Source organism: Trichoderma citrinoviride, assembly GCF_003025115.1.
Source record: "Trichoderma citrinoviride strain TUCIM 6016 unplaced genomic scaffold BBK36scaffold_1, whole genome shotgun sequence".
Lineage (NCBI taxonomy): Eukaryota > Fungi > Ascomycota > Sordariomycetes > Hypocreales > Hypocreaceae > Trichoderma > Trichoderma citrinoviride.
Genome location: NW_020194709.1, coordinates 1,988,858 through 2,016,161, shown reverse-complemented (window position 1 = coordinate 2,016,161; position 27,304 = coordinate 1,988,858). Strand labels below are relative to the sequence as shown.

At 53.5% G+C, this 27,304-nt stretch overlaps 9 protein-coding genes across 9 annotated transcripts; 4 read left to right on the top strand and 5 right to left on the bottom strand.

Moving 5' to 3' along the window:
- Positions 1-6,449: 6,449 nt before the first annotated feature.
- Positions 6,450-8,773, top strand: BBK36DRAFT_1175146 (hypothetical protein; the record flags this gene model as incomplete). The annotated part of the gene is made up of 4 exons (XM_024895956.1): positions 6,450-7,057; positions 7,177-7,181; positions 7,390-8,287; positions 8,441-8,773. 4 exons carry the CDS (start codon positions 6,450-6,452, stop codon positions 8,769-8,771), a joined length of 1,842 nt encoding a protein of 613 aa, XP_024753996.1.
- Positions 8,774-10,193: 1,420 nt separating this feature from the next.
- BBK36DRAFT_1108033 (DNA mismatch repair protein) lies at positions 10,194-12,569 on the top strand (the record flags this gene model as incomplete). The annotated part of the gene is made up of 3 exons (XM_024889326.1): positions 10,194-10,286; positions 10,391-10,570; positions 10,629-12,569. 3 exons carry the CDS (start codon positions 10,194-10,196, stop codon positions 12,567-12,569), a joined length of 2,214 nt encoding a protein of 737 aa, XP_024753995.1.
- Positions 12,570-12,737: 168 nt separating this feature from the next.
- On the bottom strand, positions 12,738-14,824 carry BBK36DRAFT_1175131 (hypothetical protein; the record flags this gene model as incomplete). The annotated part of the gene is made up of 2 exons (XM_024895955.1): positions 12,738-14,369; positions 14,432-14,824. The coding sequence occupies 2 exons, from the start codon at positions 14,819-14,821 to the stop codon at positions 12,738-12,740; spliced, it is 2,022 nt and encodes a 673-aa protein (XP_024753994.1).
- Positions 14,825-15,554: 730 nt separating this feature from the next.
- Positions 15,555-17,926, top strand: BBK36DRAFT_44968 (hypothetical protein; the record flags this gene model as incomplete). Its single annotated transcript, XM_024898085.1, has 6 exons — positions 15,555-15,832; positions 15,977-16,272; positions 16,345-16,413; positions 16,474-16,659; positions 16,733-17,107; positions 17,166-17,926. 6 exons carry the CDS (start codon positions 15,555-15,557, stop codon positions 17,924-17,926), a joined length of 1,965 nt encoding a protein of 654 aa, XP_024753993.1.
- A 194-nt stretch (positions 17,927-18,120) lies between these two features.
- Positions 18,121-18,994, bottom strand: BBK36DRAFT_1175115 (hypothetical protein; the record flags this gene model as incomplete). Its single annotated transcript, XM_024895954.1, has 5 exons — positions 18,121-18,199; positions 18,259-18,320; positions 18,439-18,618; positions 18,680-18,806; positions 18,908-18,994. 5 exons carry the CDS (start codon positions 18,992-18,994, stop codon positions 18,122-18,124), a joined length of 534 nt encoding a protein of 177 aa, XP_024753992.1.
- Positions 18,995-19,456: 462 nt separating this feature from the next.
- On the bottom strand, positions 19,457-21,403 carry BBK36DRAFT_1109038 (P-loop containing nucleoside triphosphate hydrolase protein; the record flags this gene model as incomplete). The annotated part of the gene is made up of 1 exon (XM_024889430.1): positions 19,457-21,403. One exon carries the CDS (start codon positions 21,401-21,403, stop codon positions 19,457-19,459), a length of 1,947 nt encoding a protein of 648 aa, XP_024753991.1.
- A 580-nt stretch (positions 21,404-21,983) lies between these two features.
- Positions 21,984-22,523, top strand: BBK36DRAFT_1175111 (proteasome maturation factor UMP1; the record flags this gene model as incomplete). The annotated part of the gene is made up of 2 exons (XM_024895953.1): positions 21,984-21,986; positions 22,071-22,523. 2 exons carry the CDS (start codon positions 21,984-21,986, stop codon positions 22,521-22,523), a joined length of 456 nt encoding a protein of 151 aa, XP_024753990.1.
- Positions 22,524-23,337: 814 nt separating this feature from the next.
- Positions 23,338-24,388, bottom strand: BBK36DRAFT_1108506 (hypothetical protein; the record flags this gene model as incomplete). The annotated part of the gene is made up of 3 exons (XM_024889372.1): positions 23,338-23,495; positions 23,614-23,962; positions 24,116-24,388. 3 exons carry the CDS (start codon positions 24,386-24,388, stop codon positions 23,338-23,340), a joined length of 780 nt encoding a protein of 259 aa, XP_024753989.1.
- A 1,323-nt stretch (positions 24,389-25,711) lies between these two features.
- BBK36DRAFT_1137329 (hypothetical protein) lies at positions 25,712-26,239 on the bottom strand (the record flags this gene model as incomplete). The annotated part of the gene is made up of 3 exons (XM_024893148.1): positions 25,712-25,872; positions 25,964-25,985; positions 26,099-26,239. The coding sequence occupies 3 exons, from the start codon at positions 26,237-26,239 to the stop codon at positions 25,712-25,714; spliced, it is 324 nt and encodes a 107-aa protein (XP_024753988.1).
- Positions 26,240-27,304: the final 1,065 nt, after the last annotated feature.

Here is a 27,304-nt window from a genome sequence, read left to right as displayed (position 1 = left end):
GCCTTGATTCCCCGAAGCCAACGGCTGGTTGGTCAAGAAAAGTCTCCTGGGTAATACCTTGTGTCTCGCAGGGTATACTATACCTCAAATACACAGCTGCTGTTCTCGAATCACTGAAGAAAATACGAGAGTTAGAGGCCAAGCAGAAGTGATGAGAGTTAGGAAGCCCTCAGTCTCGATATCTGTTGCTTGCGCTGCCTCGGATCAAGTGAGACTGTCATCGCCACATCAACATTGTCATCCCGCGTCTTTCTACCATCGAGCCGATCTAGTGTTGTTGAGACTATTGGTGTTAGCACAATACTGCGCAAAAGGCCTCATCAACGAGCACAATTCTCCCCCATCAGCTGAGGTGGGATATGCGCATTCCGTCAGTCGCTGGCCCTGAGGTTGAAAGAGCCGCTTTGCTCCAATCGGAAGTCCATCACCATTGGTTTTCACGGAAAAGAGGCCCGAATTTGTGCCTTCGACTAACAAACAAGGGATCAAGGGGGGGCGAGAGCCATGAATGGGCGCCAACTCCTACTAGTAACCAACGAGTTGTCGGGCTCGGGGGATTTAGCCATGCATAGATCATCGCTCCTCTGATTTGACCTTTCTTATTTCTTCCACGGATGACGCATTCGGAAAGGAAACCGAACAAGGAAACGGGGAACGAGCAAACAACACTCTATTCTCGACTATTCTAAAAAAAGGAAAGGGAAGAAAGGATTGTTGATGAGCGAGACAGAGGAATCGGAATGATAACGACGACGAAGACGACGTACAATGCTGTTTTGTACAGCGAGGGAAGACAGAGGCGTCGTTGCCGGAGGGCGAAAACCTGACACTACTACTTGCGTGTCTCTTGACGCTCAATTTGTTTGTGTCCTGCCAGGTGTCGCTTTCGACAACGGCGAGGTTGGCAAGAAGTGAGGTCACGCCTTGTGTGGCAACCTCCGAGTCACGTTGTGACTGGTCCAGAGCCCGAGCCATCGGGTCAGTGACAGCGGTACCGCGGTACACGCAGCTTCCTGCAAGGGTTCATGCAGCTTTTCAGTGGCTTATCTGGGGAGGATTGGGCGCCTGACTGGCATTGGAGCATCGTCGACGGCATCGAAGCGGGTCTTCTCGCAGCCTGCAAGCTACAGCAGCGCTACCTGGCGCCTGGCGACCTCGGAGACTGTCGCCATATCACTCGGGCCCAGCCTTCAGACCATTTCCTGGCAAGCCTGGGTCATCTAGGCCCATCCGCGTTCAAGTCGCCAGTTATGGGGTCCAGAAGGTTTCCAATCTTCATCGCCTCTTATTCATACATACAAACACACCAAGCATCTCCTCACACAACTGCCAGGACGTGCTTGTAAGACGAATATGACATCTGACGAGTGACTTGTGGAATGAGAGGCCCTGGCATATACATACTCAAGCGAGTAAGAGTCTACTTCAGGTATGAGTACCGAACGTTGCCTTTTCCCGACTGAAATATCAACAAGGGCATCGATATTCACGTCGTCTTCGCTAATTGGAGGGGCGGGAGCCAGGGTGAGTCCGTCGGGTGAATTATCAACATCATGTGTCAATATCTGGTTTCGGGATGGCACGGTCGCACTGCTGCACGGGCACCATAGAAGTATGTACTACATACATGTACATGCTTCTCGTGCTGACAGTCATGTTCAAGTGCGCGCAAAGTTTGCACGATTTGCCAGGGCCTTCCCTTTCCTTCTTTTTCTATTCTTCCTCTTCTTCGACACTTGACAAGGCTCTCGCTCTCCTTTCACGCCAGGGGCTCCTCCAGCGGCAATGGGGACTCCTCGTCTGAGACTCTCCGGGCACCAAACTTATCCCATCAGAGGGGCAGCAGCTGGGTGACGGCAAAACTTTGTGTTGCTCAATGGGAGGGAGCTGGTATGTGACCAGTTGTCTAGCGTCTCCCGTCTTCAGCTGCCTTGGGAAACGGAAACGCTTCTTCTCACTGGAACTGGCTTCTTTACATTGAAAGGCCCTCTTCTCGTATGCGAAGCTGAAAAGCGCTGCTTCACATGCATACACTGCACATACTACTACGTACTCCTGTACTATTCCACACGCCTGGCGCAATGGATGGACCAGGGGATCCTAGTTCTGTACTCGACAAAGTACAAGTACGAAGCACGAAGCAGCTGATGTCCTGTGGAGGTCCTGAAATCTAGCCGGGGCCATTCTGCTGCTGCTATCGTCTCCTCTTTCTCTCACCCGCTTAGGCTACCCAGGTGGTCCATGTTACTAGTGCTTTGTACAGAGTCTTACCTCCTCCGTACTCGCAAGTCTAGGCGAGATGTTGATTTGGGTAAGCGGACGGGTTTGGATGGTTCCGCGCTAGCCTCGGGCCTGCTCACGGATGATCCAGGCTTGCTTCTGGCATTGAGCAATGAGACGGGGGAATCATAGGGATGGCAATCTCCTTTTGCCCTTTAGGTGTGGCCGCTTCTTTGAGCGTCATCGTGGCCGACAGAGATGGCGAACAACTGCGTTGATGGGCAACGTTCCTTTACACGACGTACCTTATGCTCAACAAGCCAATGTTCTCCGTACGAAGTGCCTGTACTCGCATGTTGAAGGACCGCGGGCAGAACGGAGAACCGGCTTGGCCTAAATCGGCACCTACCTTATTCAAGTACCCGTTACATTGCCAGGAACGAGCTACTTTTTGACAAGATGGAGAAACTAATCTCGGAAATCTTGGGTCATACCAACCGGCAAGCTGCCACGCATTTGACAAGGGGAGGCGCCGTTCCCAACGCTAAGTGGCAGACCTCCCAAATTGTCCGCGGACCGCATGCTGGCCCGTTCTTTTCCCATCCGAATCTACAACTTGGGAGCACTCGGCCGGATCTTAAAACGACAGGCGATCTTTGAGAGACAGACCAAGGCGAGTCTTGGGGCGGCGCTGGCGAGACCTGGTTTCACCCCTGGGATTCGACGAGAACGAAGGAAGCCAGTCATTCTTCAAGCGCCATGCCCTGGCTTTGTATTGGCACTGTGCCCAACCACACTGTCGAGTCATCTTCGGACAGGGCACATTAAGCCTCGAGAAGCTTCGCACATGCCCCGATTTCATTGTGCGATGCAGACCGGGAGAGAGAAAACCGATTGAAGCGAGGGAACTGCAAGTTTATCAACTGATGGCAAACAGCCATCACATGTTATGGCGAAGAAGACATGATTCGATCTCACTGGGGCAAAGGGCACGGTCAATGCTTGTACTACCAATCTGGAATTGACCTGGGGCCAGCTTTTCCGTTGCCACAATACCAACGATGCCAGTACGTACAACAACGGAACGCACATGGATATCGGAACAGGCTCGGTATTCTTACTACCGGCGGAGTGCATAATCCTACGTCCGCACAGACGGACTCAGGGTGGGATCGGTGACGCCGGGCAGGCGTGGTCTCAGTGGCTGGCGCCTTGTGCTGCCTTGTAAACGCAACAGGCTCGCACTTTGATTCTGTGTCGTCGGACGAAGCCTGGCAATTCGTCGACCAGTGTCTGAGCAGGTCTAGGATCTGCTCTGCATGTTTGAGATCTCCAAATCCCACACATCGACAAAGCCTCAGCTGGCTACGCAATGCGAGGGAGTACGGAACACCAGCCCTTTCCCTCCTCCCCTTGCCTTATGGGGCAGTCTGCAATCGTCGATGCGACTTCAAGCCGATGCAGTTGCAGCACCCTTTATCCCGTGGTGGTATTACTACCTACACATGTACCTGGTACTAGGTGGTGATGGACGTGTGGAAAGCTAATAAGGTAAGTAGCATTTCATTCCATATCCCATAGCCCTTTTATAACACAACTTCTCCGTACGGCTTCGCAGAGACACTGATTTCACTGACCATCTGAGCTTCGTCTTCCCTGCGAGAGGCCCAGTCGTCGCGTGCCCACACTGCCCATACGCAGAACAGCCGAATGATTGGACGGAGTCTTCTTCCGCTCATCCATGCGATAGGCAGGTATGTATGATATCCCAAGAATTCAACGCAGCCTTGCCGCCCAGCCCGCAGCTCTGGGCGCCGGCCAACAGGAAGATAAAGAGGGCGCTGGTAGACGCATGTAGCCATGTTTGGCAAGCAGGACCTGGGCGCAGGGTCCGGCACGGTCCCTAAATAAGCGTCCAGCTCGTGTCATCTCCACCATGGCCTCCGCCATGATGCCACTTCGATTGTTTAGCCTGATGATGGTGCGTCGTAGAAATCTGGCACTCAGCCGGCCCGCTTAAGCAAAGGCGCCCCGTGGACACCCTCCTCTGGTATCTAGGCCCGCTCGGTGGTGGCCCATCCATGATCCACGAGGCCATCCCTCCAATCCCTCATCGCGGCCGTGTCATTTAGCCAGGCCACTACTAATCCCAGCTTTGTTAGCTTCCCCGACTCCCATGCAGGCTCCCTGTCTTTCAAGTGGTTTGGGGCAACGCGAGCTTCTCCAACTCGGAGAGCTCCTTGAAGGTACCACCGCTGCAAGCCTTGTCTCTTGCGTCTGGTGCCCAGGTTGGGGGAGTACGTACTTACGGACTCAAGCAAGTACAGGTACGAGTCCACAGGGTTGGCACCAGACATCGTTCGGGCCCTTCTAAATGTGCCGAGGACTCCAAAATCTTCCTGGCCCTGGCCACTTCCTCTACCTATTAACTGCTTTGACTGATTCGATCATCTCTCCTGGTAGCTCGTTGACTTACTCAAGGATGACAGAGCTCGCTCATCCCCGTACACCCCCTGAAGGCCGTAGATTGTCTTCCACGGTAAAAACGCAACTTGGGCGCTGCCAGCTTACATTTCTAGAACACCAGGACTATCCCGGCATCTGAGGAGGCTTGGATGAGGAGAAATAGTTGAATGACAGGCCTCACTATCGACATCGTCCCCTGTGCCGCCACCTCCCACCCCCCTTCTTGAACCAACGAGAAGGGGAGATATCACCCAGCCAACTACACTTGGCCGTCTCCCGGCTACGGCTCAGGGCTCCGGGACTGCGTCCTAGTCTCTTTCAGCTGGATCTTACCTCTTACTCGCATGTCGCTCTCCACCACCGTTGTTGAACGGCGCTGGTTATCTGGTGCCCCGTCCTGTTCATGGCTATGGCCACCGATCAAATCCTCGTCGCCGACCTTGACTACACCTTCTGCTTGATACCGAGCTCAACCCCAGCTAGCAGCAGCACGCCCTGGACAGCAAGATACACGCCCCTCTCCACCCAACCTCCACAGCTCTCTGCTTGTTTCCCGCCTTTCCCTTCCAAGTCGGCCCCAATCATAGCCGTCTCCAGTGTCTTATTACGCTTGTGAAATCTCACACGCAAGGTGGCCGTCCCTCCTCCCCCCTCGAGACAAGCCAGCGGAGAATTGTCAGATAGGATTGACCGGGCAGGGGATCGCCGTGGAAGAAGCCATGTCCTGTCGTCTCTGATTAACTCGCTGCAATAAGAACATCACTAGACCAGGAACTCGGTCCGTGGGCCCCGTCTTCATCTCAACGCTACCTACCACCACTTGGCCACCTACACTGCTACTGCTGCTACTTGGTAGCTCTTGCGCTTGTAGTCTCCTCGGCGGATAACCCTATTTTCTATGGTCCGACTATCTTGCATCTGGCGACTGGGTCCTATTGATTAGGCCTAAGAGTCGCACAAAAACCGACTGTAAGCCGCCAATCAGCCTCTCTTGGGGCTGATCCCCGTTGTGCCTTTTCCTCTGCCTCGGTCGTTTGAGCCCGCGACTTTGGTCGGGTTCAGCAACTTCAGACTCGCCAGAACCCGTCATTCAGGTCGTGGAACTCTGCGATTTGCTGCGGGTTGCCGTTCCATCTCGATAACCACCGACGACACAACCGCATGCTGTATCACGAAAGGTTCTAATATCTCTGGCTATCAGGTATCACACCGTTCCAGCGGCGTCTGTTTCACGTCGGTTCTCCTCCACCAGCCGGATCTTGGTTCCATTTTGTTTCGAAATCGCTGGCCTGGCATAGCCTCTCAGTGGCGTGGCCGTACCCTGAGCTCAACAAAACGACCTGTTCCTTTCCTTTCCCTTTCTGAGACCAGGCTGCCGAATTATCCACCCTTCTGTGTTCTCCGTGGGAAAACGCGAGTACGGAAAAGATACATATTGGCTCGCAGATGCTCGTCTAAACACCTCCGGACCTTTCCCTCCTCGAAGGAGAACCACGGCGACGCCCTGCTGCGACATTCAGGAGCTCACGCCGCGATATTGCGGCAAAGTTCTACCTGCCGACAACGGACTGCTCCTGGTCTTCAGGTTTCCTAATATTGTTCGACAGGAAGAGCACCTTTCCTTGAGAACTTCTTAGTTCTTCTCAGGGGCTGGTCCAGTACTGGCTTCTCTACATGCTCGGAATTTGAAGTGTGCTGTTGCTGGCAATTGAACCTGCGGCTCTGGATAGTGGCCAGCTTGAGTCCAGACGGAATAATTCTCCATGACATCAATAACACATTCCTCTAATCCGACGCCGCCCCTCCCGCCCGGGCATCATCAGTCTTATCTCAACCCGGCTCGCTGTGCCTTTGACCTCAGCTGGGGCCGTAAAGAGCCCAGCACAGAGGAGTCAGCTGGACGGAGTAGGGCATATCCGTCGCCTCCTATGTCCGGCTCTCCGCCCTTGCCTCTGAGATCGGCTCACGAGGCTGGTAGTAGAGGTGAAGCTCCGAGTTATTATGCTCCCAGACTGTTAGACGGCCTTCGGGGAGGTCCAGCCCAGCCGCTACCCACGAATCACAGAGATCAGCCTTCACCGATAACGAGATCATATCCGCCCGAGCCAACAACGAGGTCGCCGTATTCGTACCCCAGACCCGAAGATGCAGGAAGAATTGTCCCCTATCCTCCTCAGCACCACCATGGGATGCCCCAGGGGATGGCACCAGCACCCTATTTGAACTCAGCATCTTCGAATACGGAAGCGTATCCTGTGCCTGATCGAACACAGGCAGCCGAAACCCAGCCCTTTACATCACCGAAAACACAGAGGAAGACGAAAGGTCATGTTGCTTCGGCTTGCGTGCCCTGCAAGAAAGCTCATCTTAGGTGAGTTCCCAGCGATTGGTGGATGTGTGATTTGGATGCATATCAGGTTTGAATGGCTAACACTAATTCATCTAGATGCGACGGTACGTTGTAATAATCTTGACCTCTGACTTTCCAAGATATAGTTGGCGCTGTTGAGCTGCTGGCCTGATCTTTTGGACGGTGCACATTTTCCAGATTCTACAGTTCTCCAAAGTCCAGCAAGCAGAAATTCGTAGACACTTTGATGGAAGGCGGTCAAAGTGCAAGAATCAATGGAGCGAGTTGACCCAAGGGGTCACTGGGGATACGGAATGAGAAGCCGAACTTTGGAGCTAACAATCGATTTGCAGCACAACGACCCTGTTCTCGATGTCTCGGGAATGGGAAGGAGGATGCTTGTGTCGACGTTCAGCATAAGAAAAGGGGTCGACCACGATTACGAGACGAAAGAGACGCAAGATTCGATCCCACTAGGTACTCACACCCTCAGGATGTGCCTCTCAGGAGACCACTGAGTATATTTCCCTCCGGAGTTGGTGGACTATCGCCCTACGAAGATTCCCTCCGACGAAACTCGTCATTCCGGCCCCTTGACACCCCATCGACCGATGCTACCTCGCGCTCGTACCAGGAGAGGTCTATGGCGCCTGACGCAGCGCACTACAACTCTTCCTACCCGGGTAGTCCGCGTGCCATGGAACCCCTCGCATACTTGAGCATGGATTTTGATATCGTCAAAGCATCCCCCATGTTCATGGAAATCGTCCACGCGTCGAATCCGATAGCGAACAAATTGAGCGACATCGTCACCCCACATCAGGCGAGTTTCCTCAACAACCTCCAGAACCAGCTCTTTGAAGAGCAACGACTGCACGAGCCGAATTACCTACCTCCTATGCTGGGCCGACTGGATCATGCCATCAAAGAATTTGGGTTTACGAGTGAAGATGTTGCCAGATTTCGCCTCAACCACCTCGAATATTTTGGCTTTGTCGGATACGACGGTTACACGAGGACGTTCCCGCTCCGTTTTGGGCTTGCGAAGGAGGGCTCGTTCTATTTCGTTGTGTTCTTGCTGAATCTCCAGCACCATCACCCGCAGCTACCGCCGCCATTACCTTCACAGCAACATACGTCCCAGACACAGCAGTCACAGAATCAGCAGCCTCAATCGCATCCACAACACCAGCAGCATCAGCAGCACCCACAGCAACAGCAAGTGCAACAGCAGCCTCAACAGCACCAGCAGTATCCGCAGCATTCACATCAGAGACAGCATTCACAGCCTGCTCCATACACACAGCCGCCGCAGTCTTCACAACCTACACAGCACTCACGGGAACCTGCCGGCTATCATCAGCCGCCGCCCTCACATCAGCCGGCGTACGGAGATCAGTCGAGCACTTCCTCAGCGGATACCTATCGGCATCGCCTCAGCGAGGGCTCTCTCCGACTGCCACACAATACGGCTGTTTCGAATGCCGGCACAAGCCCAGGTGTTCAGTCTTACTCACAGCCACAATACTCCGGGCCAAGTTACCAGACGTCTCAGAGTGAACATGTCCCTGCCAGCCGGCCTGCAACTCAGCCCTCTTATCAGCTACCCCCTATCCGGGCACCACCTGATCACCGACCTGTGTCCCGAGACGTCGGCTGGCCCAATGGCGAACGATCAAGACGAGTCGATATCGGTGGCTTGCTAGAACAGCCTGGGGATGCTATCAGGCGATGAGGCAGCCTATCAGGTTTACCCGGGAACATTGTTTCCGAATTTGGCGGCTGTTCCAACTCGAAAATTGCCGCTGTACATTGTCATCCTTGTTGAGCGCTTAATCATTGGCGCAGGCGCTTGATTCTCTTCAGGATCTCGAGGTGAATCCACTTTACTATTCAGCATATGAGTGACGTTTGTTGGGTCTTTGTTGCGTCAACGCTTTGTCAATGGACCCAAACACTCAGTTTGATTATATATACTGTCGACAACGGCCGGATCTGGATTTCCAACAGTTTGGTGTCATTTGAATTCTTCTTGCCGTTGCTTGTGTCTCAAATCTGTACACCTTCGCTCCAAGATACTTATTCTTTTATTATTTGCCTATTTCCTTGGTATGGTCGATTATCCGACTTTCATTTCCTTTATTGGGCTATAAGGCAAGAAGGGGCGGGCAGCGAGCGGTATCCTGTTGCAAGGAGATGGGGGGAGGCCAATTGGATTGAATCGAGCGTTTCTGTCATTGATATTTGTTCAGGTTACAAGGAGTTTGCACGCACCAGAATATGTTTTGATGACCAATCCTGCGTCTATTTTATATCATTGATTTTCTTCTTTTGGGTCATCTATTCAACAGGGCCTTGCGAATCTTGAGCGGCAACGGCGGCAGCTTATGGTACAGGGTGTCGCAGTCTGGTTTTTCGAAAGCGTTGTTCTGTTTTCTTCTTTGGTCTATTGAAGATTTTCTGGAGTTGAAGTTTAAGAGGGATCGTGCTGGACAGTTATGGCTGAAAATGAGCGGCCAGTATAGCGGTTAGCAATTCGCTTCCATCTTTTCAATGTAACGAACCCGACGAGCTTTCCCCCCCTGAATTCGATGTCGTGACGCTTATTAACATTTGGCTGGCTAACCTATAAATTCAGGTCCTGAATATACAGGCATGCGGGATGTAGACGCTCCAAATCCTCGGCCTTGGCCGGCAATACCTATGCTTCAGTCTGATCATTGAACAGTTCTTGTATTAGCCTTGTAGTCTATTTTGTCACATCATCAAAAAGCATCTATCGAAGACCCCAAAAGTTCTCATGCTTGTGGCTGGTGCTGGTGAAGTATCGGGTGCCGTCCCAGCGCGTCACGTGCGGACGTGGGATGTTCGCGTAATCATGCAAGTCCTCAGCTCTTTCCTTCCACCGCCATCCACTTCTGTTCCTTGGACAAGTAATTCTAATGGGATGAAATCTCTTCATCCTCATCCATTTTATTCATCGTGCCTCTTTATTCTGTGCGGTTTACTTCCGGCAATTGTTGTGTGACGGGTTGTCCTTCTTCTGGCGTTGTCCAATGATGCTCGGGAGTTCGGGTGTGTACATGTTGCACTTGGTGTTCTGAGTGCCATTTGCTATTGCATTGATTGATCGGATAGGCTTGATTTTGCGCAGGAAATGGACGGGATGGACATTGACAGCGCCCCGAGTGGGACGAAGAGGAAGGCTGTGGACGAAATTGAGTCTCCGAAGCCGGCGCGAAGAATCAGGGTAAGGCATCTCTCTGCCAGCTTCTTTCTCCCTTATACAGACAGCCCTTGAGGACTGTGAAGTGGTATGGAGAGTCGATTCACTGACTCGATCTATGCAACTAGGCCCTTGATCCCGATGTTGTCAACAAGATCGCTGCTGGAGAAATTATTGTCGCGCCGGTCCATGCGCTCAAAGAACTGATTGAGAATGCCGTGGATGCAGGCTCGACGTCACTGGAGATTCTTGTCAAAGACGGAGGCCTGAAGATGCTTCAGATTACGGACAACGGCGGCGGCATCGAGGTACCTTGCCTTCGCCCACAATCTCACATCACCACATGGTAGCTAACACTCTGGGAAGAAAGAGGACCTCGAAATCTTATGCGTGCGGCATACGACGTCCAAAATCTCCACCTTTGAAGACTTATCGTCAATTGCCACATATGGATTCCGCGGCGAGGCTCTGGCCAGCATCAGCCACATTGCACATCTTACCGTCACGACCAAGACCAAGGAGTCATCTGTCGCCTGGCGTGCGCATTACCTGGACGGAAGATTGGCTCCTGCGAAACCAGGGCAGTCCGCGGAACCCAAGGCCGTTGCCGGCCGCCAGGGTACTCAGATCACAGTGGAGGACCTTTTCTTCAATGTGCCAACTCGTCGAAGAGCGTTTCGATCCTACGCTGATGAGTTCAACAAGATCATCGACATGGCGGGGCGTTATGCAATTCACTGCAGAGGGGTTGGCTTCACTTGCAAGAAGGCCGGTGAGGCCACCAATACGCTTTCCATACAAGCGCAAGCAAGCGTGATAGACCGCATTCGACAGATTCATGGTAGCAATGTTGCCAATGAGCTAATAGAGATCTCGGCCTCTGATGACCGATGGGGGTTTTCTGCTAATGGGTATGTCACGAATGCCAACTACCACATCAAGAAGACAACGCTGCTCTTATTCATCAACCACCGCTGTGTTGAGTCGACGTCCATGAAGAAGGCTCTTGAACAGACATACTCCAGCTTCTTGCCCAAGGGTGGCCACCCGTTCATATATCTCAGTCTCGAGATTGACCCAGCTCGAGTGGACGTCAATGTTCACCCTACCAAACGGGAAGTTCACTTCCTCAACGAGGAGGAGATCCTGCAAGCTATTTGCAAGAGCATCGAGGCAGAGCTTGCGAAAGTGGATGCGAGTCGAACATTCATGACGCAGACGCTATTGCCGGGAGCCAAGCCAGTCGAGCCTGATGAGGATGATAGCGACGCACCCTACAAATTCACCACGCCGGCTCTCAGAAAGGTGAGGCGGAATTCGAATGACCTCGTCCGGACCGACACGTCTCAGGGCAAAATCACTGCCATGTTCGCGCCGGCCGGATCCTCCAAACAAGTAGGCTCTCCTGCTCGGGCCGTGGAAGACGAAGCATGGGCTGTTCCAGAGCCGGTAGAATACACTACCGTGGACCGCGACCAGGTTCAATGCCGCCTCAGTAGCATCAAGCAGCTACGCCAGGAGGTGCGAGATGAGATACACCACGAGCTGACGGAAATCATCGCCTCGCATACCTTTGTAGGCGTCGTCGACGAGGAGCGGCGGCTTGCCGCCATTCAGGGGGGTGTGAAGCTGTATCTGATTGACTACGGACACACTTGCTTCGAGTACTTTTACCAGCTGGGGCTGACGGACTTTGGCAACTTTGGGACCATCAATTTTAACCCGCCACTGGATCTCAGGGAAGTGCTCCAGCTGGGTGCTGAAGGTGAAAAGGAGGCTATGGGCATTTCCGGCGAGGGATTTGATGTCGATGTTGTTGTCGAAAAGGTGGCGAATCAACTTATTGAACGGAGAGAGATGCTTCTCGAATACTTTTCGCTCGAGATCACTCCCACGGGGGAACTGATATCGATTCCGCTCCTCGTCAAAGGATATACGCCGTCTATCGGGAAGCTGCCCCGGTTTCTCATTCGTCTCGGGCCCCATGTCGACTGGACTGATGAGAAAGCGTGCTTTCAAACCTTCCTCACGGAATTAGCGACATTCTACGTCCCCGAGCCATTGCCAACGTCTCCTTCGGGCAAGTCGAAAGAGGAAGAAGGGGATTCGGAGGACGAGCAGAAAGAGGAGGAGGATGAGGCCCTTGAAGAGATAAGAACGAGAAGGCAGCATGTCAGATGGGCTGTTGAGCACATCTTCTTCCCCACGTTCAAGTCGCGGCTGGTTGCTACAAAGAAGCTCATGGATGGGGCTGTGTTGGAGGTTGCCAGTTTAAAGGGATTGTACAAAGTGTTTGAACGGTGTTAATCATGGGGCAAGGCGATGTATATGATGGGATATATCGGAGTATCAGTCCGTTCTATATTACGATGCAATGGCGTTTAATGTTTATGTAACTACCCAATCTGCATTATCATGTACCCAAATGCAAGCAAATTGCAGTTGTTGCTTTGCTATCCCCATCACGTGTCCCCTCTACCTCAACGTCACCTCCACCGGCTTATGCTTCTTCTTATACGCCAAGAATCTTGTCAAATTCATGACGACCTCGTCCGCCCTGTGCCTCAGCTCAGACTGGGCGCTCTTGTTGATGCTCTTGGCCATGGCCTTTGCCTTTGCCACCACGCCATCGAGATGCTTCAGGAAGCCGCCCTTCCAGAAAACTTCCGCATCATACGGATACTCTTCGTTGCCGTAAATGTCAAAGACCTGGTTGAACGCCTCCACTGCATCCGCAGCAGGTGTATCCGGAAGGCCCGCAATGACAGTAATGAGGAACGTGCCAATCTCGCGGTTGAGGTCCGTCGGGGAAGGATGCATGGCAAGCTGTCCGAGCACCCCGATGCACTTCACGCCGAGAGCCTGGAAGGGATCCTCCGGGTCGAGGCGGGCGGGCGCCCCCTTCGTCGCCTGGTAGAGTGAGATGAACTTGCGGTGCTCGTTGGGCTGGAGGGGCGTCTCGCCGTGCAGGACGCGGGCGACGGCCCACGCGAGGCTGGTAATTTGCGTGGCGAGGTCGACGTCGGCGGTGTCGGAGGCGAGGGTCGGTGAGATGATTTGCTGCCAGAGGGCGCGGCTGATGGGGGTCCAGGCGTTCTTGATGCCGGCGTTGGAGTCGTCGGCGAGGTCGAAGAGGGAGACGGACCAGGCGATGTTGTTGAGGGCGGAGAGGGCGTGGGCCTGCATCTTGAGCGCGAGATCGTCCGATGGTTGTAGCGTGGCGAGGCGGATGAGCTCGGGGAGGGCGACCTGGATGAGAGCCTTGAGGGTGGGGAGCTCATCGATGTTGTCGTCGCCGTGGTCGCCGCCGGTGACCATGTCCATATCGGCCTCTATTTCGGCCTCGTCCATGTCGTCGTCTTCGTCATCACCTTCGTCGTCTTCATCCTCCTTGTCAGAGAGCACTTCGTCCATGTTTTCGTCATCGTCGCCATCTTCGTCACCGTCCTCCTTTTCGGCTTCAGAAGCTCCCAGCTCCTTTCTGGAAGATGATTGGGGGCCGCTCATTGCAGAGACTAGACTTGTGCCGATGGACGCAAGCGTTTCCAGGGCCAGCTGTTGATATTCCGAAGGACTAGACCAGCTGCTGCCGTTGGCGACGTTCTGCCCGGGCACGTAGCCAGCGATGGCCTTTGTAAGGGTTGGTACAAGGTCTGAGTCGTCGGCAACGTCGGTCTTTGGCGAAACGTTCTTCAGTCCGAGAAGAGAGGCGTAGATGTTGTGAAGAATGGTACAAGCCAAGATGCCATCTCCGCTGACGTCGTTCCTCAGACCTACCAGCGCCTCATAGCAGGTAGTACTGCCACGGCAGGTGAGCTTCTGGGCTAGATCTGAGTTGTCTTCGGAGAGAATCATGAGACAAGCCATGGCGTCTCCGCGGATGTCTGCTATGGGATCTTGCTCATCTTGGGGCCTGTATGAGATGAGTGTGAACAGTAGATTGGTGATGGTCGAGTTGTTGCAGATAGCTTCCAATATCTCCTCGCTGGCCTCGGCCAGGGCTGTTAACAGTGAGACTAAAGATGCAGCAATACTTGAAACGAAGCCTTTTTCAGCTTTGGGCAGCTTCGCAAAGGGGGTTTCTGTTGAGGTAATCTTGTCTTGAATCTGTATTGAATGTCGCTGTTAGAGAGAATAGCTTGAATAATGAGCCAGGGGAAATTTCTTACCAGCTTTGAAGCAAACTCAATCGCCGTCAAAACATCTTGTCTGAACAGATGGACACAGAAGTCAGCCTCTTCCTCCTGGGCCAGGACCTGCAAGATCCCCCAGCCGGCAGCCCGACTCTCAAGAGCAGCGTCTGTCAGCGTTTGGGTAAGAACAGTGTAGACAATCTGTTCTCGCAGCAGCAGCTTGCGGCACTTGGTGTCCTGGATGATGCTGGAGATGAGCGAGGCAGCGGTTGAGCGAGATTTCGGATCGGCGCTTTTGAGGTCGTTGATGATGGGAAGGATCTTGCTTTCTCTCAGAGCGGCGAGTTCAGGGTCTGAGGGAGGCTTGACGGTTTTGGCGACGGGATCGCTGCGGTAGCCGCCCTTGGATTTCTTTGATTTGCCCATTTTCTAATGATTAATGGTGATGAAAAGAGTATAACTGGTATCAATAAAGAATCTGGATAAACCAGAGAGAAAGCGGTATAACGGTATGAGTGTTGTTTGTGTTGTTGAAGCTGCTGTTTACATGGATGAAATCTTTTTCTTCCTTCTAGCACTAAGATCGTTGCTCGTACCCCACCAGCAAAATGGCTGCCCCTCCACAATGATGGACTCGGAAGTGCCAGAGAGTGGGCGGGTATCAGCCACACTAGTCTTCAGTGAACCATCAGCGCTACAGGTCAGTTGCTTCAGGCGCTTTAGAGGGGCTCGATGACCTGTATTTCCAGCGCTCCTCCCGCGCTTCTGTCACCCAACCCGGACGCCAATCCATGTGCCAGCCACAAGCCACCAGCCACTGGACGAATTTCGGCGTGTACATACAGTAAGCTCTTCACAGACTGCGCCACAGTTGCTCTCTAAGCGCCTTCGTTCGTGTAAGGCAGGACCACACAGAGCGGGAACTGCCAGACTAGCAGTAGCTGCTATAAAGCTGCCACAACACCCAGTTCATCTCATTCAATATTACCACTCACCACCGCTCGGGTTTCCTCCAGCGCAGCTCTCGATCGAAGCAACAAGCGCAATTCGAGGCTGAGGCTGTGTCGCCATGTGACGAACTGGTCAGATTTACCTCCCCCTTGACCGGTAGCAATTCGCACACAAGTGGCAAAGCTGAAGCGCCTCACGAACAAACGACATGCCGCCCCCGGCAACCCGCGGCTGGTCTCTGTCGCAGCTCTGGCGCAGCGACGACGAGGAGATGGCCAACAAAAAGGACGATGACATTGGCCTGCCCCGGCACTCTAAGCAATCCGACCAGTGGCAAGCCGCGCCCAAATCGTCCTTACGCTTGTCCGCGGTGCTTCGGCTTATCGTGTATGCTGGTGCTCTCTTCTTGCTGGCATATGGGCTGTTCAGGATCATCGGGCCTGCTCCGGGAGCCTCTTCTCTTGATCCGGAAAATCTGATGCCCTTGTATGGCACTCAACGCCCTCCTCCCAGATATGATGCGCCTCGTATGGAAGAAGAGGGACCTTCGATCAACTCGGCCAAGGCATCAAAGCCACAAAAGCCCCAGGTTGAAACCAAAGGCGGCAGCGATAGCCACCGAGTTGAGAGCAAAGCTGCAGCGGAAACCTCCAAGACATACAATGGGCCGTTGAAGCTCCCGCATCTGGGCAAGTCGCTGCAAGCCATCATGTCAGAGACGTCCGGGAGGCTTGCGAAGAATCGCAATGTCTTATTCACGGCTGCGAGCCTCCAGAGTGCAGCACTTCTGCTCCCAATGGCGTGTGAGATGGCCATGGAGCGCCAGAACTATGTGCATTTTGCTCTGATGAGCAGGAGTGACATCCCGATGAAAGAACTGCTGGCTATCAATGGCCTCGACAAGGGATGCCCCTTGATTGTTCATGGTACGGCGTCTTAGAAGCGGCTCGTGCGCTGGCTATTGATGTTTGGCAATGCTGATGAAACTGACTATATAGATGCTCGTCCCGACCATTCGACGACAGCAACCGAGCCGCGGATGGCACTTTCTGTAGCCCGAGCTCTCTGTAAGTGAAATAGGAGACTAGCTCGTTTAGATGCAGTCACTGACCGGTAGCCCTCTCAAGACTATATGGGTGTTTACATGCACCCCCAAGCGATCATCATAGACTCCTCAAGTACCGAGGAGAAATATTTCCTCTCTGGCATCCATGATGAGATTCAATCCATGCAAGCTACCTTGATTGAGCTCCCAGAAAGGCCCGGGAAGCGATTTGCCTGGCTGTCAAAGCTCGATGCTTCTGCCCTGGCAGGTAAGACAGCGACTTTCCCTCGAACCGGTGTTCGGCTTTTGGCAACGTTCGTGCTAACGATGATTTTCCGAAGCGTGGAACGATGTCAGCTTTGACATTCTGATTCATGCCCCTCATCACGGCACAGGCAACCTCAAGCGGCTACTGAGGTCCCTGGCTCGGGCTGATCTGGCTGGGGTGTCTCCGCCTCACTTGACCATTGAACTTCCATCGAGAATAGATGGAGACCTGAGCAACTTCTTGAGCGGGTATCAATGGCCCCCAAAGGTTCCCGCTGGAGCCCAAAAGCCACGGCTGCTCTCGCTGCGTCACCGTATCCCTCGGCAGAAATTGAGTGAAGAGGAGAGCTCTGTCCGGTTCCTGGAGTCCTTCTGGCCGACGAAACCATCTCACTCTCATGTCTTGGTTCTTTCGCCTCACACTGAGGTCACCCCTCAGTTCTTTCACTGTAAGCTCCATCTTTCCCTCTTCGGTAACAAGGTCCGATTTTACTGACTCTGAAACAGATGTCAAGTATTCGCTGCTGCAGCGAAGATACTCGGATATTGCCACCCAGCAGGAGTGGCAGACCAAACTCTTTGGCATCAGCTTCTCGGCGCCAACAACATATCTTGATGGCAACAGCGAATTTATACCTCCCAAACCACTCGAAGGACATGAGTCAGGCGCAAAAGATACTCCCTTCCTTTGGCAAGCCCCCAGCAGTGATGCAATTCTCATCATGGGCGACAAGTGGGTGGAGCTTCACGGCTATGTGTCTCAGCTTCTGGACAAGCGGCATGCCTGGTCGACGACGCCGGATCTCCTCGCCAAGAAGGAGGTCAGTAAGAAATACCCTGCTTGGCTGGAATACACGCTCCAGCTGTCACGGCTCCGAGGCTACGTCACCCTTTACCCTACCCAGCAAACCGCCAACAGCGTTGTCGGCATTCACAACGATCTGCACGACGTGCCGGAGGAGTATGAAGATGAAGCAACTTCTGGACAAGACTCGATCAAGCTTTCCACGGACTTGTTCGACCCAGCATCTCAGCTGGATATGCTGGCAACGCTTCCGAATGGAGGCGACTTGCCGCTCCTCTACCACATCCCTTGGTTGACCTGGGATGGCCAGGTGGCACAGGATTTCAACATCCGGGAGGCTGCTGCCAAGTACAAGGAGGCGTTCCGCAGCCAGGTCGGACAGTGCAAGGATGAAGGGCCGGAGGCTTTTCACGCCGCTGATCCATTTGCCAGAGATTTGTTCTGCTTTGCTAAGGGTGGGTGATTTTGTAAGGGAGCATGGCGCATGACGGAGTTATGGCGAAATCTGTGACATCTTGTTGCCCTCTTTTGTATCAATGAGCCATGTACAAACACTTCTTGTAGGAAACAGGGGATTCCCATGAGAACATTCTTAAACCGAGGAGGCAAGAGAAACAGTCGTACATCATGTCGCAACATATGGTATTGCTATATCAACTCATCTTTGGCGTACTTTGTCTATCACTAGGAGTATGATGCACGTTCCAATGATTGAAGTGGCTATTATGCCCAACACCTGTGAAGAGCGTAGTCAGCGCACTGCAAGCTTTTGCTTCTGGTCACAGAAAGACTTACGATTTGTGTCTTCCAGCCGGACTGCACAATGGCCGCCCTACGACCATATAGATTGACAGTTCCTACAAATCAGGAGCATTTCAGTTAGCCTCACCAGTCGAACCATTCGTAGGAATGATGGCCAAAAACGAGGTGCAGATGGGGGAATAAAGATAAAACGACGAGGAAAGAAAAACTCACTTATATAGTTCCCCGCCCCCAAAGCCAACGTCACAACGGACAGGACCCAAAAGACGGCCCCCAGCGGCTTGGCCACCTGGCGCTCGAGCTCGCTGGGCGTGCGGTTGATGTGGAACGAGACGGTGATTGCGACGGAGACGATGGCCATGTATATGGATAGGCGGAGGTACGAGAGGAAGGCTGCCCATTACTTTCTGTTTAGCCACACAGTTCACTTGAAGGATTGGAGGGCAGGTTTTACTTCTTTCGTTGGCGCAGTGGTCTCGCGCATCGCTGCTTTCGTTGATGAATAGGAGGGGTCCTGGGAGCGGCCACTGGAAGAAAGCGTTTGATTCATTGGGCCTAGAGTGTTTGTCTGTTAGCCACAGCTTTTTAAAAGATGAAGGGGGGTTCAAAATCATCGCGGAGATATGCGACGAGATGGGAATGAGATAGCAGGAAATGAGAAAGTGTGTATGAATGTTTTGACGTGCCCTAGTTCGCTGACTTCGATGGGTTTATTGAGTGAAGTGAGCGGCGCGCAGCATGCCGTCGTGAGCGTCTCTTCGTCGGACATGGCGGCGGTAAATGCCTATAAATGCTCGCTCATATCATCGGCTTTCCTGTCTGTTGCATATTTGAGAACGTTGCTGTATCCCGTATGCGCTAACTGAGTGGTGATGCGGGATAGTTATGTCGTGGTTTTGAGAAGCGAAGTTGGAAAAGTTGAGATGACGTCGGGTAGAGGCGCGCAAAGGGGCCTCACGTGCGCTACCGGTGTGCGTGTTATGCAGCATCACGAGACGCTTTCATATGCCTCACCATTACTGATTGATTAGATAGACAGCTGTGGTACAAATCTTTTTCATCTTTTCATGCCGAGGAACATGCTTAATCTTATTTTGAAGGTGATAATATCCATGATGACTCCAACTCATAGGTAACGACTTCTCAGTCATTTCATGTATGCCTGCTTCAGACAAATGAGGCAACGCAGCCATCTATACAAAACCTCATCTACAACCCCTACAACAAACATCTAAAACCCCCAAATCTCGTTCCATCTCCCCTCGTCTTCTCTCAGCGCACCATCCAACCTCCCAAACCGCGCAGGCAGTCCCGTATTGGCCTCCGGCAAGCAAATCCATTCCCTAACGCAGTCAGGCACCTCTTCCTTGATGTGCGCAATGCAGATGAGCGCCTGCTGGTCAGACAGCCCCTTCACCTTGACAGTCCCATCCTTGGACTGCTGGCTCTCGACAATCTCCTCGCCCACATACGTCTTTGCTTCTCCCTCCGTAAGGAACAGCGTGCATTTATCGCGGACAGCATCGTCCATGCCGCTAAACGACTCATCCAAGACGACGATATCAGGGCTCTTGATCATGGATCGAATGAACAGCGCCACGCGCTGAGCACTAAATGAAATCTCGCCAAACATGTAGTCATCAGCCCATTTCAGGCCCTCGCTGCCAGCGGCGCTGTTGGGCTTCAGCTCAGGCTCAAACCACCTGAGCGCCGCCTCGACCTTCGCACTCGCTTCGGCATTCAGCTTTGGCTTCGCGCCAAACGTCTCTGCCCAGGCATTCTCAATCACCTGCCTGATGGTGTGGCTCCTCGGCATGTGCTGGTGGACTTCGGGGCTGGAGTGGCCGATGCGAGACTGGATGTCCCAGAACGTGAGCGGCAGCTGTCCCGAGCCTGGTTCGGGAAGACGGCTGCGTCCAAAGAGCTTGATGGGCAAGGAGTATGTCTGCGGGTGGTCTGAGCCAAGCAGAGAAACGATGGTCGTCTTGCCCGAGCCATTGGGGCCAAACACGCCCCAACGCTCACCCCGTCGGACGGTCCAGATCAGGCCAGCCTTGTCACCCTGAGATGTCTTCTGTGACCAGTTTCCTAGAGCAATCTTGTCACCGTATCGGACCTGGCATCCATCCATCTCAACCAGGGGCTCGGCATTGGGATTGATTGGCTTCTGTAGGTGAGATGATGACGATTGAGATGACGCCGAGTTGGCTGTCAAAGCGTTCTTGGACAGAACTCGGCCAATATCAGCCAAGGTGTGAACAGGTAGCTTGTCATCCTCTGTTAAGCCGCCCACTCTTACACCGTGGACATACTTTTTCAAGCCATCCAGCACCACCTCCTTGGGCCCCATTGACTCGATCTGGCAGTCCATCCTCAGGTACACCAAATGCGTAATCCATTCCGGCAGAGGGTCCTGAGGCCTCGCGCTCAGCACCAGCCGCGGGTTTGCCTTTTCGGCAAGAGATTCCAACAGGGGACTCAGTCCAGAAACCGTAGGAGGATCGAGGCCCATGAAAGGCTCATCCAGAAGCAGGACCTCGGGCCTGGTCAGTAGGGCACGGGCTATCCTTGCCCTCCTGCCTTGGCCGTTGCTGAGGAATGTCACGGGCAGATCAAGCAGATGCTCCAACCTGAGATCCTTGACAACGCGCTGCAAAAGCTCAGTAGATATCCCGCCTTCTTCTTCGCCCTCCTGACCTGGTGTCTTGGCAGGGTTCAGCTCCGTGTTACCCAACAAAAAGTCTCTCAGCGAGAAATCGGTAATCTCCCTGCGAGACTCGTACCGCGCAGACAGATACGCCGACGTCGTGACAGCGCCGCCCAATCCTCCCGCCCCCTGCTCAGCGTCAAATCCGACATACTGAATAGCTTTGCTGGGCGTCCTCAGCCTCGCCGGCACAGCATCCGACGACAGATACGGATACGATCTCGCCGTAGGAGGCTCACATATCAATCGTCCTCTTAGTACCTGTAAGAATGTCGTCTTTCCGGACAATGAAGGCCCCACGATGCACCAATTGTGCGGCTGGGGCGTTGACGAGGGCAGCTCAAACTGGAGGTTCTTGAACAGGGCCGGATTGGCATGTGCTGGGTGAGAGTTTGGGTGGTGCCGGTAGAATGTGCCGTTGGCGATGCGAATGATGGGCGCTCGCGCTGAGGCCGGAATCTTGCTGATCATGGCTGATGCTGTTGAGGAGGGACCTCTTCTATGCTTGATTCGTGTTATTGAGACCAAAGAGATGGAGAGATATTGAAAGTGCTATTATACTCCAACTGGAGTTCCATCAAACAGCAATTGGGAATTTGAAAGAACTGAGTAAGGAAAGAAATCCACGTCAAACAGATGACCAGCTTACTCAACCCGCACTTGTTAAAGCGTCACCACTCATCTGCACAGAGTGTACGGATATATGAACATCAACTTTCTCCGCGATCGGGCCCAATTCGATGATACAGCTCTGGGATACCCTTTCGGGTTAGTCGAGCGGATGATGACATAAAAAGATACGTACCCCTCCTTCGCAAAGGGCATGTGGGGACCTCGAAGCTGGGACGCGAGGCTGTTGGAGCCTGTCAAGACATTGAAGCAGCATCACCACCAACCTGCGAATCGCCAAACGACGAACATCTTCCAGTCTCTCTTCGTCCCTCATTGCCTCTTCTTCCAGCCGGCCGCATAAGAACCAGACGAACGAGCGCCTCTTCCCCAGCAACCGCACCTCTCCTCCTCTCATCCGCAAAACATCCTCACAGCCATCATGGTAAATCCATCCATCCATCCATCTCCATCTCTCCTCACTCTCCTCTTCCTCGCCAGCTAACTCGACATCCCCTCTCTTGCGCAGTCCCTCCGAATCGTCCCTGCGGCAAACGGCCCCTCAACCTTCTCCCACACAGACCACACCTCCTCCGCCCCCTCCGCCCCCGGCATCCACGACACCCTCCGCCACGGCGTCGGCCTCTCCCCCTTCGACGCCGCTGCCAACAAGCCCGTCTCGACGCACCCCCTCGAGGCCCGCCTCAAGTCCTGGGAGGCCACCCAGGAGGCCCTCCGCATGGAGTCCCTCCGCCGCACCTTTGGCATCGCCGAGCCCGTCCGCCGCGGCATGGAGCTCAAGATCGTCCGCGACGGCGAGTGGCGGCCCATGGCCCTCGGCGGCGGCCTGCCCAGCGTCCACGAGGACATCCTCAAGGGCCGCGAGGACACCATCACCTGGGACGATGTGTTCACCGGCAGCGAAACGAGGGCTGTGGCTGGCTTCCACGAGGAGATGGAGAAGAAGCTCAAGATTCACTAAGGGGAGCATTGGTCAGCACAGAAAGAAAGAAGAGCAGAGGAAGTCAACGAATCACCATGTACGATGGATAGACAGGCTCGGTTTGAAAGAAGATACCATGCCTTTACATCCCAATCACAGGACATAGACTTAACAAATCATAAAAAAAAAAAGGTTGAAAGCACAAGCAAGACGCAGTATACTTTGAAGGGAACATCACCGTGGTCGTCATATGCATAGTTACGGCATGACATGATACAATATGTTTTGCATTTCTATCCTGCAATAGCAACAGTCACCTCCCACGCTGGAGGCATAGTCCATCGACATTATGAAAGGAGTGTATGAAAGTCGAAGAAGAGGCTACAATTGTACATAGACAAATGATATGATGATGCGCCGGTAATGACTCCCTTATTTTCCCAATTCTTCCGCGTCCTATATTCCCATCGCGCTGCTTCCCTGCATGGCTAAACGTGAAGAGACGAATTCAAGCAGCGCAAATAAAACCACAAACAAAAGGGGCAAACACAGGAAAAGGGTGGGGGCAACACGAAGATGCTGCGAAGAAACAAATATGGATGAGAGACACTGGGCCCTCTTTCGCACGCAGGTAGATCTGAAACGTTGAGCGCTTTCACGCACGCGTCGGTTGATTTTCAGAAGCCCACTTGGGCACCAACCCAGATACCAGTCTCTGAGGACAAAGGTCTATGCAAACAAACACATCCTTATCGTGTCCTGCCATGTGTAATTGCCACCAGAGATTATGAACAAGAGAAGGCATGGGAGAGCGCGACCGCAAGCGCTGTCCATACCACACGCTAAGAACGCTTTATAAGATGACACAGCAGCGCCCCTCTCTCACGCGGTCTCCGTCTGCGGCGCCAGCAGGGAGGCTCTTGCTCCCAGTCTTGGGTTCCTCCTCATCAAGATCCTGGGGCCGGATGCTCATGTGGACCACGTTGGGGCTGTCGTGGCTAAACTGGTATTCTGCAGCCATGGTAAGTAGATGATTCAGATAGATCAAGAAATAGGGAGAAGACGGCTCAAAAAGGTGAGGCAATATAAATAGAGACAAATGAGACTGAAAGGAGGGAACCACACATACTCTTCAGCTGCTCCTTATCATCCAGCAATTTGCCAAAGTGAATGAGCCGTATGCTGGTCGGGCTGGCGGGTTTGGCCTCCCAGTCAGACCTCCACTCGCGCAGAATCAGTTCCTTCAATGTGTAGATGCTGATGCTGAAAGGATCGGGGTTGCCGTTATCGTCCTCGTCCGGCATGGCGACATGTCTTTTGCTCAGATATTTCGCGTCAATTTTGTACGGATGCCGGCTGCCAGAGGCTAGTAGCAGGGTAATGTTGCAGACTGGGCCGCTGTCGGTGCCAGATCCAGCAGGCTTGATCTCCTCGTCAGCTGGGCCGATGGCCATGACTGACTCCTCCTTCTTTTCCTCCTTGGACTTCTCTTCCTTGGACGACACGTCCTTGGGGGCGCGCTCTTGCTCCTTGGGGAGTTCCTGCTGGGCGACCACCTGCTGAGCGGTCTCGGGCTCGGTGATATCGTCTTTGCGGTCGTCCTTCTCCTTGGGAGCTTCTGCTTCGGCCACAGGCTCAGAGGAATTGTCTACCTGCTTGCCTTTTGATGAGGACGCAGCGGGTGCCTCGCTGTCGTCGGTGGATGCAGGGTCGGCCGACGCTGTCGCGTCGACGGGAGCATCCTTGGCCGCATCGGTTGTCGCCTCGTCGCTGGATTTCTCATCGACCTCGGACGTCTGAGGGATATTCTTCATCTGCACAGCACCGGTAGGTTGCTCGAGGCCCGAGTCGTTACCAGGAGCGGCGCTACCACCGATCGTGGTCGAATCCGCAGCAGCCGACATGTTTCAGTAGGGAGTCGGCACAGCGAAGCGTGAGGAATGCGGGATCGGTGCAGCACCACCAAAGGGGTTTGGCGACGTCGGCAAAAGAGCGTATCAAACGGCTCAATTCATCAACGGTGAAGAGGGCGCGTAGAAAAAATAAAAAATGTATGTCGCTGGAGTGGTAACGAGCGTTTCCAATGCAGTCGGGTGGGTTTGACCGTCTCGGCTGGAGACTGGCTGCGCAGGGAGTTTAAGGATAGATAGGATGTCAAAGGGAAAAAGGGAAGAAAGGCACTGCTGGGACAGAGCCAGTCAGTCGACGACTTGGCAGATCAAATCAACGAACCAGCGGCAGGCTCAGCGACCAGCCCAGATCAACTTCCGGGGACACGGGGTGTGGGGGGGAGGAAACGATGAGCGGGACTCCGGCTAGAATGCAAAGAACGAGCGACGAATGCGCTAGCGAGGCCAGGCGCTGGCGAGGTCAAGAATGCTGTTTCTGTCGACTTTGCCCGACGCAGACGGAAAAGTGCACGCCTCCGATCGTTATTCAACGGGCGGAGAGGCGTGGTGTGGGTTAAGTGAGCGCCCAGGTTCGGTGAGCGCCGCCCTTCGTTTTACCCTTTCCGTTTTCCTATTCTTTTGCAGACCTACAGACAGGGGCGGCGGTTAGGAAATAATGAACAATAATGAGCAGCCGCAGAACCAACGGAGCGAGAAGTACTTCGTGCTCGGTACGGTAGACCCGTTATCGCTCTCAGCACGAAGCGGACTCCGTATTCCCAGGTAATCAATCACGACGAGCGGCCGACCAGACCCCTGTCAGTGTAGCGCCGACCAGACAAGCAAATGGTCGCATAGGGACACAGATGAGTGCTATGGCGCGGGGAACAAAAGCTGATAGCCCGGGCCGCCGTGGTACTATGTAACAAATGAATGAAACGGTCGGTAGGTAGTTTATTTGGTGATCGAGACCGCTGGTACGTAGGTGGTGATGTTTAGAATTTGGACGACGGTCGCTGTGTTGCCTCGAGATGAAGAAGACTTTCTTTTTCTGCCGTCTATGGAGTACCAGTCGGTGAGATGATCTAGATGCCAAGTGCTCAGGAAGCACCTTCCTGCTTGATGCCACGAACGATGGTGAGTTGTAGATACTAAACGAAGGGAAGGCGCGCAGCATCACGAGGCACTCCATGTCCAAGGCCGTAATAAACTCAACTATTTCATCAGCCTACAACTCCAGATTCTGCTCTTGGGATTACCATCCTCAAAGCACAATCAGATAAACTTGACCAGCCATGGAATCAGATGCAGAGCTACCGCAAACAAGTGCCAGGCACCTCACGTCTTCCATTTGCCAGCCTCAAATGAGCCACAGCTGCCGCCCTGGCCTGGAGCCGAATCGAATCGAACTCTCAGATCGTAGCTAATCCAGCGCATCGTCGGGCCTTGGCTCTCGCTGCTCCAGCTCAGATGCGGGAGACCTCGTGCAGTTTCTGCCTCTGTGCCACCCAAAGTATGCAAACCCCTTTGCCGGTGGCGCACCAAAAGCACCAAGCTTGCATATCGGCTTCATGATGAGAACTAACATACCAACCCAGCCGCCATTCGGCGACTATCTTCCGCCGTTCATGATGGTTGGCCAGCGGCTAGTGATTCGCCCTGCAGTACAAGTAAACACTTCATCCTGACGCAGCACTTCTTTGTCAAGCCCTAATCTCAACTCACCTCGGCTTCTTCATGCATGATGAGCGAGGCCCCTGTCCCAGCCAACCATCTGCCGCCCTCAACCTTCCCACCCGGGAAGGCGTTGCCGGTTTGAAGCCATCCGTCAAACGCCAGAACCGGGGCAACGATGCACGATTCCATCTCAGCTCAGTCAAAACACTAATGAGCACCCTGTTCGAAATAAACGGAACCACTCGAAACGAGCTGAGCTCATGTCACTCAGGACCCCCCTTCTCAGGAAGTCGGGCGTTTGTCGGATTCGACTCCTTCGTAGCTGGCACTGCGCTCTCCGACTCTCCGACACGGCGTCGCCGTCCTTGACGACATCTCGTACGAAGTACTACTGGCCGTGCTATTTCTTAGAACCTTAGTGCGACTGCATCCTGAGTCTTGACGTCGATTACAAGTACCCTTGAGTAACGATGAAGTCAACCAGCGGCTGTCTGTTGGTGCTCTTCTCCACACCTATCGCCGACAAAAACCACAACGGCGAGCACCGGAAGATGCTTTATACTGTCGATCAACACATCGAACTGCTTAACACAGCACGGTATTCTACATGTACTCATGCGCTTTTACTATGCCCCGTTCACCTTTTCTACGGACCTTTTACTGTACCTCGGGTATGCAGCCTGAGGATGTATTAGCCCGCTGGCGCCATGGAATCTCCCTACACCATACCAGGAACATCACCAGTCTAATGACGCCTCTCTCATTTCAACCCTCCTCCCTCTCGTCTGACAGGCACACAAAACTCTAAACACATCACTGACCAGGGGGAAGATACAAGTACCACCATTCCACACTGCAGCGGAAAGTGAAAACAAACTTTACAGTACGGATTCCAGAAGACGGAGTACGCGATAGCACTCTGAAATCTCCGTTTCGGACGCCTTATAGGTTTTGTATGAGCTCCGCTTGCTGCCGCCGTTCCCGGCGACGATGACCCCACAAGGCTCACGCCTAACATGCGATCAATGGCACAAAGGAGTTGCGCTGGGAATGGCACAGGGATTGGCTGTACGAGCGAGACACGGGAACGAAAAGAGGCACCGTGCTGTGACACTTCCAGATGTCAAAAATGGTGACGAGAGTAAGCTCGCACAACGGCCGCCTATCCTCTTCTTGAGCTTGGGCTCAGGCATGAAGGAGATTACCGTCTTTGATTGTTGGTTCCAGCGGCGTGTGTTCCTTGTAAGCTGACAC